The 12,791-nt window shown below is 39.0% G+C and overlaps 1 protein-coding gene across 5 annotated transcripts in view; it reads right to left on the bottom strand.

Annotated features, from left to right (window-relative positions):
• Positions 1-12,791, bottom strand: part of CORIN (corin, serine peptidase) — a 137,390-nt gene that overhangs the window by 10,084 nt on the left and 114,515 nt on the right. For all 5 annotated transcript variants that reach the window (XM_030491437.1, XM_030491438.1, XM_030491441.1 and 2 more), the window contains 3 exons: positions 5,510-5,632; positions 2,483-2,532; positions 466-640 (listed from right to left, as the gene is read on the bottom strand). In XM_030491437.1, the coding sequence (XP_030347297.1) occupies positions 466-640; positions 2,483-2,532; positions 5,510-5,632 (348 nt within the window). The remainder of the gene's footprint in view (positions 1-465; positions 641-2,482; positions 2,533-5,509; positions 5,633-12,791) is intronic.

Raw genomic sequence — 12,791 nt, forward strand, 5'->3', positions numbered from 1 at the left:
AGTCTTTATAATTAGAAAAGGCAATGACGTCAATATGTCACTTGCACTGTAAGTAAATACTCAGTTTCTATTCTTACTAGTGGCCTCAGCACTTTTCCAGGGTAATTTCTATGCTGGTGTCCAGAATTACTTTCTTAATCTACGGCAGTTGTATGAGATCTATAGGATTAATGTGTTGTTCCTCATTTTCCTGTTTCCTGCTGAAAGTCAGGAAATCTTCATTTAGCTTTCATTAGTAGAGACGCCAGCAATGAATAATAAAGCACGTGAAAACTTAAGCTGCTGCTGGTTTATAGCATTTACTTTCTTTTTTTAATCTCCTAAAACCAGGCCTCTGTGATTTGCCTGATTTGCCATTCTGCAAAGGTCACTATCTACCCCCAGTGTGTTTGGTAGAGGAGGGAGGACTTGGTAATTCATAGGTACAAATTTATATGAACAGTAAAACTCTCTGAGCCCTCTCACCCTTCAAAGCAGTGTGCTACTGTCAAGACCCATCTCTTTGCAATCAAAACACAGCCACATATGTGTCCGCTTGGCTCACTCTGCAGGGAGCATTGCCATGGCCATCGGCCTGGGCGACTGGTCCTACCACCAAGGATCCTCTTGTTCATGCGAGCAGCTGGGCGACGGCCACAGTCTAGTGAGGAACAGATGCAGAAGGGAGTTACCACAAAGTTACCATTGTAATCACAAAGGCAGCATGTACAAGACCTTCTACAAGGGAAATGTGGACGGAATTATATTGTCATGAAATTAGACTGAATAACAGAGATCATCAAACCATGAACAACCACACAATAATATCATAGAATCACAGAATGGTTTGGGTTGGAAGAGACCTTCAAGATCATCCAGTTCCAACCCCGCTGCCATGGGCAGGGACACCTTCCACTAGACCAGGTTGCTCCAAGCCCTGTCCAACCTGGCCTTGAACACTGCCAGGGATGGGGCAGCCACAGCTTCTCTGGGCAACCTGTGCCAGCACCTGACCACCCTTCACAGGGAAGAATTTCTTCGTAATATCTAATTTAAATCTACCCTCTGACAATTTAAAGCCATTCCCCCTTGTCCTATCACTACACGCCCTTGTGGAAAGTCCCTCTCCAGCTTTCTGTCAAACACACTGAGCCATTTTTATCCTTCCTTTATATCAAAGGATTTTCTCTCCTGATACTAATTTGACCAGCTCAGCCTGAAATATTAATCAAGCTAAGCTTGAGATCCTGACTTCCTTTCTGTCAGGGGTTACCAGGCTGCCCTCAGGAAGGTGTCCTGGGCTTATGTCCTTGTCATTCTGTCAGCTAGCAACATGTCTGGGCTACTTTGTACTAGCCATGAGAACTGATTCTGGAAAATCTGCTCAGCAAGAATAAGGCTTTTCTTAAGCCAGGTGTCAAGTGAATATCACACTGTTTACTCAGCTACATGGCAGCAATCTTGCTTGGCCTATGGAAATTACTAAGGGAGGAGATTTGAAAATTTGAAGACATTCCAGTATTCCGTTCGTTCTACTCTACAAGCCACTTCTACTGGAAATTATACCAGATTCCCATCTGCCAGACAGTTACTTTTCTGAAATAGCTCTCCACTTTTGTTTCACTTTATATTCTGGATTTGTAAGATGGCAGACATTATTTATCCTGTTTATACTAGGTCTGATTTAGAGATCAAAAGAACACCACCCGTTTCTGCAATCAGCCTCCCAGGGGAGGATATGCTGCCACTGCACATATCCGCAGGAACTTAGTGGTGAAGAAATAAATTGGAGCAATGGTTATTAGTAACCTGTAACTCTTACTGTGTTCACTTAACTTCAGAGGGCAATGGGTTTTAAATGTACTTAAAGCAACATATGTCAGAAGTAAACACCTTTTACAGGCTCATATAAGGGTTGGGGCTTTTTCTGATCAGAGTAGTAAATGTTTTGATTAGTTTCCCAAATTTAGGTCATGCTTTGTGATTAATTTTCCTTGCGTCAAACTAATTCAGAATTTAAGTGTTCTTAACAAAGCTGTCCTTGTCTGTAGGACAGGATTTCACTGAAGATGAAGAATTTCTGCATTTTCAAACCCTTTAAACTTGCATGATCTGCTGCATCTACAGACTTGGTCTCCAGTTTTCTGCTTCAGATTCTTCTATCCCCTTGAGCTTCACACAAAACAGATCACAGCTTCAGCTCTCAGGCAGATAGCCTGCTAACCACTCAGCAGGAAGTTTTATGAAAGTAATTTTTGGAACCTCACTGCTGACAAAATTCATTTTGTGGGAGCAGGACTGCAATACATAGCCTTGTAGTCAAAGAAGAAGAAAAGCTGATGAAACTGAATAGAGTAGGGTGGGGGAGAAACCAATGCAAAATTGGATGTTGCAGAAGTCTAGTCAAATTTCAGAATGAATCTACACTAAACATTTGCATTTGTTAAAGTAATTTAGCACATCTTGGAAAACGTCTTTGTATTATATGCACTTCTTCTCTTACCTGCTTTTGTGCAGAAGAGAGCCACTTTGCTTCTGCTTCGACACATCTGCCTAAATATTAAAACAAAAACATGGCGGAAATCTCAATGAATGTAATTTTTGGCAATTCGAACATCAGCACAGGTATTGTACTTGGTGGTGTGAACCAGCTGTGAAAAACTGTACACAAACTGTAAAAAGAAACATGAAGATCTTCTTACGCCAGATCATCTGTGGTTTCCAGTGTCTTCCTGGAGGTAATGTAAAGTATTAGTTCAGCTTTACAATGCATTCCGTGAGTGGGTGCTACATACTTTGCAGACTGCCTTGCTCTCCGGGCACTGACCCAGCTCTGACCTCAGCTGGGATGTGCAGTCTGTCAAGTCTTAACTTATGGCATCTGAAAGCACAGGAATTGCCCTTCTCCTCTTCCTTACAGCTGAAGGATAGAATTGTCTCTGAAATACCTTTGATAACATATGATCTTTCATGCCCTAAACATTCAGGCAGTTTGGAAAAAAAAAAACAGGAAGTTTGCAAAAAGTAAGTATTACAACAACAAAAGTGATCGTTGCTGTTAAGACTTTTTTCAGAGGAGTGAGGAAAGAAGGTATTCCTCATCAAAGGAAGGGAGATCCTTGTAAAACAGTGAGCACTGTTGCTCAGTTGACTGCCTATTAGTTTCCACCAGTTCCATTCCTACCATATACGTGCCTTTCCGAGGCAGACGCAGAGCTAATTAGACTGGATACCCTCATTAGCTGTTCCCCAGGTAATTCATTGAAGGCTCTAATCTCAGTAGGTAGGCAGTATCTTTAAAATTGCAACCACCTATAAAGGGCTGCATTTGATTTTAAGTCATAGGTACTAATGTGGGCACAAGAAGAGTGCCAAAAGCTCATCAGATGAGCTTGAATCTGTGATTTGACCAGACCTCTGTCCCTTACATTGCAAATGCCCCAGTCATATACTGTGCAAATCAGTCTACTTTCTGTTCCTGAAAACACAAAACATAAAATTCTGTTTCTAGAGCTAGACAACCTATTTCAGGGAAGAAAATTCTGTGCACAATTTTGAGGAGCATTTGCACCCCATAAAAAATATACAGAATATAATATGTACTCATGTTTCATACTCATTTTTTTGACTTATCAAATAGCCAGCTCTAAAGGAGAAAACTTCAATCTTATATGTATGCATAGCCTTCACTATGCCATTCCCTCTTATCAAGACATTACGAAACCAGCGGTGCATTTGTTAGTTCTTCCCAAGTTCCCAGTAGCCCAGGCACCTGACAGCTCGTATAAACATACAACATACTCCGCAGCACAGATAGTTTACATGCTGAAGTTGATCCAGACGAATATACCTGAACTGCAGCTCCTGGGCTTGTCCTGGCTTCATGTTGGGAAGAGACTAAACACATATTGTCCTCTGCACAACCTGCTTTATACTAGAAAGCAAGCCAGGGACATGAGAAGTGAGGTAGGCCTGCAGCTCCTCCACGGGGATGATGGGGAGATCAGTATGAGGTGCACCTGATCTGCAGCGCAGGCATAGCCAGTGAGACACATCTAGGCAGGATGCCTGATGCAGCCAAACCAAAACCAGCCTCACTCTTCATGCAAGGCCTTAGCTTCTCACTTTGTGTTACCCATTTTCTGGATTCAAGGAGACTGGAACATACTACCTTCCTACATACTACTTTAGTATCTCTTAATAGCTTTATCAATAATCCTCATTACTGATGTTTTTTATTCCTTTAACTTGTACTTCGGGTGAAACTAGATCTTCTGCTACTAGATACTGTAACTCAGAGGCTCCAAATCCATCCCTTCACACGTACTTCCTAGCAGACCACTCTCAAATACGGCAAAGTACCTTGAAATTTCTAAATTTCTGCTTTGTACTTTGGTGACCAAACAGACTATGACTGTGGACCTGCCTTTGCGTTTGCCAAGGTGTTTATTCTTGCATTACCCTGGAGAAAAGCATTTAGATACCATTAGGCTAGTGGAAAGAGACAGTAAGAAAGGAAAGCAGTTAAAGAGAAGATTTTCAAGTATCAGGCACCATCCTGTAATGGCCGCCTTCTAGATGAAGAAATAAAAAGGGATTTAAATGAATGGAGAAAATACTAACGTAAAACAGAACAAGTACAAAGCTGAGTTGTAGGAAAGCAAAAGTAGGCACTTGCAGACACAATCTTTTTAGTATTTTGCTATTACAGAAAAGTTTCACTACAGAAAATAATGGAGCCAAGCAAACCAAAAGTGTAATCCTCACATTTGTGTCTTCACACATGTTGTACCTCTGCATTTAGCCAAGATAGTCTTTTCTCATGAAACAGTAGGATTTTCTATGGAAGAAGGATGTTCTGAAATCTCCTAGGCATTTGAAAGGGAATAGGGAAACAATGAATCTGCTTTCTGAAGAATGCAGTTGCAGATGGGGATTAGGTGACTCTCCCCATTTTGTCCTGGATGTTAAGTTCGTTGGCTCTTCGGTCTCAAAGTCACAACCATGAATGTCTCAACCAAATGAGATCCTGGCTTCTCATTACCAACTACCTGTTTAGTCAAGTTAATTAAAAGGAATTTATCACTGTCTGAAGTCAGAGGGGTTGCTAAGGAAACCTATTGTAAGTGGATATAACTTCTGCTGAAAAAGCTGTGGTCACTCCCAATGCATGAATCCAGACTACATGGTCTGCAGAGGATGGTAAGATGTTGCTGCAGGCTTTGCTTACTGGAAGAAATTCCAGTACTTACTGGTCAGCAGGGATTTAATGAAGCTGTCTAGTCCAGGTGCTTCAAAGGCATCATCTTTATGTCACTCAAATGCTGTTAGTCTAGCAGAATGGGCCCCTGAGGAGTCACAAAGTAGACTCTGAGGAGTTGTGGTAGACACTAAAATCGTTACAGAGTGTAATCTTAACAACTCACATAATTATGTGCTGGGATTTATACACAGATACCTTGGGAAGAAAAGAGCTTGTCAAAGGGATTACCCACACCAGTGAAGCCAATCTCATTTACCTATTACTTACCCATTCGCTAGAAGAGCATGTAAAGTGGATGCATTTTTATTCTTCCAGTCCGAGTGCAGATTCAGCCATTTTTGATGCTGTATTTCCTCATTCTCTATGACAATTTCTGTTTTGGATGGTCCCCTGAAACAAATGAAAGACATTCATAAACCTTCCAGTAGGCTTCTATGTTACAGTGATGAAGGTGGAGTTTACTCTAAAGATAGCTGAATGTTATGTCAAAGCTATGTGTGGCAGAGTCATAATTAGGAGAACGAAACCACCCCAAGAAGCCAGGCCAGCCAACACATTACTGTCACTTAATGATGTATTTTTTGACGAGAACCAGAACTGGAATCAGAAACAGCAAGAGCCTTTACTGTAATGCATACACTGACATAATGTTTCTACAGCTTCTTGCCTTCAGAAAAGAAAAAAATACATCTTTATATGTATATTCATACTTTCTTACATTCCTATCTTCACAAATCCATTAAAATTTAATAGTCTAGAGCAGTCTGGGTCTTGTTAATAATACTTGACAGTATCTCTAAGTCCAAGCTGTCTGCTTTGCGAAACAGAACAAATCACGGGTGACAATGTCAAATCTATCCGTCTACAGCAAATTAACAGGAATATGAAAGAAAGTTAGAATGCTTCACCAGGAAATGTTTTCATATATCCACTTCTTCAGTTTAGTTATTGCCTGATAGACTCAAGCCACTGAAGAAACTGCTGTTTTAGTAAATCTCAATTGCTAAAAGGAAAAAAGAGTATTTTTTAAATGGCTTTACAAGTCACGCAACTTTCCAGATTAGAACTGTCCATGATTAGCCATCAATCCCTGTCAATGATAAGGACTTTCAAGGACTGCTGTTCTGAACACTGGTCAAAGGCCAAATTCTAAATCCTAGTTCATCAAAAAGAGAATGAGAAAGGTTCAGAAAAACTGAGATGTGTCCTAACACTTGCCTCTGAACCCAATCTCTCACAGCAGTACCTAGGAATGGCAGGCAGGTTATTAGCTTGTTTTTAAGTCCGATTTCAGTCTTAACTGTATTTCTTTTTAAATATTTACAAAAGTGCAGCAACCTTTACTCACTTGACTGCATAAATTAACAATGATCAAAGAATTCTGGTTTATGCTAAAGTTGTCAGTGCAACCACATGGAAATGTTTCCAACAGGGCTGGCAGAATTGACTAGGCTCTGAGGTCACAGCCCAAGATCCTGCCTGTAACATGACTTATTTTTCAGAACCTTCTCTGGGCATATTAAACACAAATTATTCCATGCTCTACTACCGAGAACGTGCAGGCAGATAATAACAAGCATTTTTAAAGACTGCATTTTTTTCTCATTCAGAGAAAGCTGTTTCCTGCAAAAAGAGCAGCACTTTCTTCCTCAGTGCCTGCTTATAGCAAACACATAAAACTCTCCTTTCTTCATTTCCATCATTTGCTTATTTCCCACTCTCTCCCCATCAAACATACACAAACCTTTTTTTCTGAAGATGACATTCTGCCTTATGATCATCTGGGAACAATTATGTTCACCATTTCATAACTGTGTACAGTGATATTTCATGTAGCTCTAAACTGTGCCTGATCTACAAAATGTGTAACTCAAAAACGTGCAAAAAATTGCAAATGTTATGCCGTCTGATGGATCCAAATTCTATATTATCCCAAATACACGATTATTTTGCTGAAACCTGCAGTTCCGAATTACAGCATGTGGTGCTATAATCATCATTAAGCAGACATGTACTTCTGAACCAGGGCAACAACGTACAAGACACTTAACCCTGTATGAGATTTTATAATTATTAATACAAGCTATTGTACTTAGTAAAATTATGGCTACGCCTTTTTTCCTTGGTGGTCACAGCTTGATGTAATACACTTAAAACCCGTAGCTAATTTATGTTTTTTAGAATGCCTTCTGTAAACATTTATACAGCATTCCCCCCTTGATGATTTTTATTCATGGTTTTCTTTCAAATAGGCAAGGGCCATCACTTCTAATTAGCAACAGGCAGAATAAAAGGGACCTAAAAGTCTCACTTCTAGCTGAAGAAAGCTGGAGACAATAGCTACCATCTGTAGAGAGACCAGAGCATCCTGGGAGTTGATAGAGAATGAGAGAACACAAGCTAAATATCTTAGAGGAGAAGGACTTGGGCTGGTATGAGCTTCTGAGTCTGAGACTTACAGCATCCAGGAAGGGGCTGCTATGCCAGGTGCATATATTACACCAGGGACTGTAAAGCACTCAGAGAAAAGGAGGGAGATAAGAGTAACGGGCACTCATTTTAGCTAGACCCTGTGCTCCAGAAATGCAGCAGGTTCTACTCGGCCCCTCCTGGAGCTGTAGCACACAATTTCTTCTGTGGACACACTCTAAAGAAAAGGGAAGAAGGATCTTCCAATGGGCAGAGCCACATCAACTCATGGTGTATAATTTCTTCGTAAGAATATTTTGCTTTACTGAGTTTCTTACAGACTCCAATTACAAGGCTATAGGGGCTAACTGAGGTATCAAATCTACATCTTTGAGTTCAAAATTAGCTCTCTTGCCATTTATTTTTCTTTTTTAGTGGCCTGACAAGGTTGACCTAAATGAAGTCATTCTGCATAAGTCATGTGTGTGGTCATATGTAATATCTTTCATGATTTCAGGCAAGCAAAATAAAGAACCTTTTTTATGAAACACTTTCAGAAAGCTCTGCAGCTACTTGAAGATAAGTTAAAAGTTGGTGGAATCAAGCTTTTCTCAGTAGTGCTGCATGGTAAAACAAAGGGAAATGGTTTAGAGTTGCAACTCTGGAGATTCTTAGCAGATGAAAAATAAATACTTTTTTGTTAGGAAGGTGGAGTAGCCCTGGACAGAGAGACTGTGGAATCTCAATCCACCAAGGTTTTCAAGACTTGGCTAAACTCAGCAGTGGTTAAGCCTATCTCATTTTGCCAACAGTCCTGCTTCAAGTGGGAGATGGACTAGATGTTCTCCAGATGTCTGTTACAATGGAGACTTTATGATTCTGTTTCACAGTACAAATAAACTGTAGTGACCCGTACCTATGCTGAAGAGCTTAATGTTTAAAAAAGCTAACAGTTACTTAAAGAGGTTTTTTGTACATAAGAGCATCTTTTAACACTACAGTACAGTCACTGAAATATCTATATCACTTAAGTTTATTAGTTATATCTGCAAACATAAGACATTCATGCCACAGTAACAATAATGCACGCCTTATGAGTGATCATCTTTAGATGAGGTCTTTCACCATGCTTTCAAGATAAATTACAAATCCTACCTGAATTCACATGACTTTGTAACATCTCATGGTGCTACTTGGATGGAACCATTTGAATACTGAAATATTATTTTAAAACCAATGGGATTATGAGAATCTATTATTGAATAGACCACATAAATTTAGTTGTCTCATATGTGTCATATTAAATATGTGCAGAAAATCTTTATACCCAGAAGAACTACGATAGAGCTCCTGAGTTCAAACCACTCAAACATAATACTCAATGAATGCACTTTAAGGTGCCTGTCATCTCAGTCTATGGACTTCTCCAAGATCATATCAAAAGTGTCATAGTTCAGTAAGTTTACAATAGACACACAATCAACAGCAATGTTTTATCATTCCCCCCACACACACATTTGATGTGACAGAAATACCAACTTTAGCAGTAAAAGACAAACTTGTTTTTCACCTAAATTTTTATTAAGTCCTCTGCACTATTTTCAAGAATGAAATGGGACTAGGACCTATGAAAAAAAATCCTTCCACAAGGCTTTCTTTCACTCAGCAGTTAACCAAAACAGTTCGCTATCAGAAAATTCAGATGAAAGAACTCTAGGAGGCCATCTGATCCATTCCTCTAATCCAAAATGAGATCAACTATATCTAAATTCTCCCTGACAGGTATTTGTCTGCCCTATTTGTAAAAATCTCTAATGATGGAGAGAATTCTCAGCATTTCCAGGCAATATATTCCAGAATTTAGAGTCAGCAATTTTTTTCCTGGTGTTTGTTTTTGTATCTTCCTACCTGTTATTTAAGCTCATTATTTCTCTCTTATTTCCTTTGGAAATGGAGAACAGTTTATTCCTTACATCTTTGCAGCAATCTTTTACATATTTGAAGGCTCCTATACCTCCTGCCCCTGACTGACCACCCAGAGTTTTCAACTTTTCTTCATGGACCATGCTTTCTAGGTCTCTGGTCATTCCTGCTGACCTATTCTGAACTCTCCCCATCTAGTCAAAATCTAACACAAGCTGAACACACCAGAGGGGTAACACATAAACACTCCTGGTTAATTCAGGCCATTTCTCCAGTCTGTCAAAAAATTTTTGATCTCTAATCGTGTCCTCCAAAATGCTTTCAGATCCTCGCATCTTGATGCTGAATGAGAAATTATCCACTCTACCATCTGAACGACTCCTGACAACACTGAATATCACCCCAGATCCACTGGAATGTGTCAAGCCTTCCACCGATACATCTTTATGGTTTGAAAACAAATCAACAGTCTCATATCATTTCATCTTTGTTCATATCTCCTTACTTATGTCAATACTCCTTTCACATAGTGCGAATGTGAAAAATATATCACATCTACTGTTTATTCCCTATCCTTGAGGCCTCTGCCTTTTCAAGGAATAAATTAAGGGAATCTGATATGACTGTTATTGATAAATATATTGTCATTAAGACCTTATACTTCTGTAATCATTAGTTGATAACTGAAACTAGGCAACTAGTTTGTAAATCTCTGCATCTTCTTTTTCCCTTTTTAATAAAATATGGCATACCTAACAGTTATCAGCCTTATGTAGCCATTCTCCACAAATTCTCAAAACTACTGGCTATCATAAATTATTGGCAGCCATAATGGAGATCTGCCATAGCCACAGATCTTAAAAGCTCTTGGACAAATTTCAGCAAAAGTAGCTACTTTGAAGAGCAGTGTACAACCTATTATTTTCTTACTCTAGCCCTAATTCTTAAGTCTTTGCCATCTTAGAAACTGTAAGGTTGAACTACATCTCTGCTCTCTCTGGAATTCCACTTCCAGTTTCAGGTCACTGTACAGCTTCTGTCTCAGCCAAGTTAGTGTTGCTGCTAGAGCTAGCGGAAATCAAAGGCCATATATAATTCTAACATATCTAATCTCTTTAATCTAAGACATTTCCTTTAGTCTAAGTCAATTTCAAAAGAAGTTACTCAATGATTCTACAAAATCAGTCACTCATATAAAATCAGAAAGGCAAGATATTTTCATTTGCTGCAGCACTTACGTCTACCCAAATGGGAAATTCTAACTTAGATTTTTAGTAACTTTGCAAATTTCAATTTTAAAATTAGAATATTCCTTTAATACATTTAATTTCAAGCTAAGGATTCCCTTATGTGTGTTTAATAAGGGGATTTTTAGAATTAAAAAAAAAAAAACCAAACAAAAACCCAGTTTGTCTTCTACATTACAAATGTGCTCACAATAGGGCAAAGTAATGTTTAGGGTAATTTCATTACACAAGTCGTACAATAGAAATATTAAAGAAATAGTTCTAAAAGCATTCTAGCCTGCTATCTGCTGATCGCTGTGCACAACATTCAAAGATTATAGCATAGTTTATAGCAAAACACAAGGAGCATTATGACTTGCATACTAAACCATAATGAAAAAAAACCCCACCAAAACCAAAAAGACCAAAATAGAAGGGAGGGACTAGTTTTAGGTTATGAAGTTAGTTTTCTGTTCACCATTAAAACTAACATAATTTGGGATACTTATGTACAGCAATGGTTTTTTTTAATACCTCATTCTCCTTGTTCCACTGTGGAAAACTCTCTTGCATGCATTAAATTGCAAGTTCAGAATAAAGTATAATCCATAAACTGGATTCTTTCTCCCTTCATGGTAACAGTAATATTCCTCTGTACAGCTTCTGTAATTCGATTGTTTTAAGCCTCATCTGACAGCAGGCTTCAAAAAGGAAGCCTTGTGTTCTGCCAGGAAGTAATGAATAATGTGTGTATGGGCACTAATATAAAACAAATCAGGCCTATTTCAGAGCTGGAACAGCATCTTTTTCCTGTCTGTACTTAACTTACTGTTTGATATGTTTCTTGGTCTTGAGCAGAATTCTATGAAGCCATGGCTGTGCCATAGAATATGGAGTAAAAGATCAAAACCTTGATTTTAACAGGACTGAAATCAGAGAAGTCTGAAATCTTAATATGAAGACATACGGAGACATAGAAAATGGAAATTAAAAAAATTCAGAGTGCTGACACAAAATTAAAACATGTATGATTAAATAGTTCTTTACAATTTTGGCGGAAAGCAGGTAATTAGTGTGATATTTCCAGGTTTCAAAATGTCTGCTGTCTTATGTCCTAACTGATAGACTACTCAACTCTATCAAGAATGGGTTAATATGTTATTATGCTGAAAAAAAAAATATTTGCTTGCTTTTTCACCGTGTGCTGGTTTTGACTGGGATGGAGTTAATTTTCTTCATGGTAGCTGGTATGGGGCTGTGTTTTGGATTTGTGCTGGAAACAGTGTTGATAACACAGGGATGTTTTAGCTACTGATGAGCAGCGCTCACACAGCCTGAAGGCTTTTTCAGCTCCTCACCCCGCCCCATAGCGAGTAGGCTCGGGGTGCACAAGAAGTTGGGACAGCTGACCCCAACTGACCACAGGGATATTCCATACCATATGGCATCATTCTCAGCTTATAAAGCTGGGGGAAGAAGGAGGAGGTGGGAGGACATTCAGAGTGATGGCATTTGTCTTCCCAAGTAACCATTACACATGATGGAGCTCTGCTGTCCTGGAGATGGCTGAACACCTGCCTGCCAATGGGAAGTAGAGAATTCCTTATTTTGCTTTGCTTGCACACATGGCTTTTGCTTTCCCTATTAAACTGTCTTATCTCAACTCAACAGTTTTCTCACTTTTACTTTTCTGATCCTCTCCCCCATCCCACTGTGGGGGGAATGAGTGGCTGCTCACTTACTTGGGCTTAGTTGCTGGCTGGGGTTAAACCACCACACTCTGTCATTTGAGTCTCTGTAAGCTATAAGATTCAACTCACCAAACTTATAGAAAGAACATTTTGGGCCACCTAAATTGAAAACTTCAAATAAAATACAGATTTTATCAGCAGAAAGTCTTAATTCAACTTCAAATTAAACGTAAATCCTTCATTTAAAGTTAATTAGTTGTTAATTTTAAAAAGATGGGCACATTTTGCTTTGAAATAAAA

This window comes from Strigops habroptila, chromosome 7 (genome assembly GCF_004027225.2).
Source record: "Strigops habroptila isolate Jane chromosome 7, bStrHab1.2.pri, whole genome shotgun sequence".
Taxonomy (NCBI): Eukaryota; Metazoa; Chordata; class Aves; order Psittaciformes; family Psittacidae; genus Strigops; species Strigops habroptila.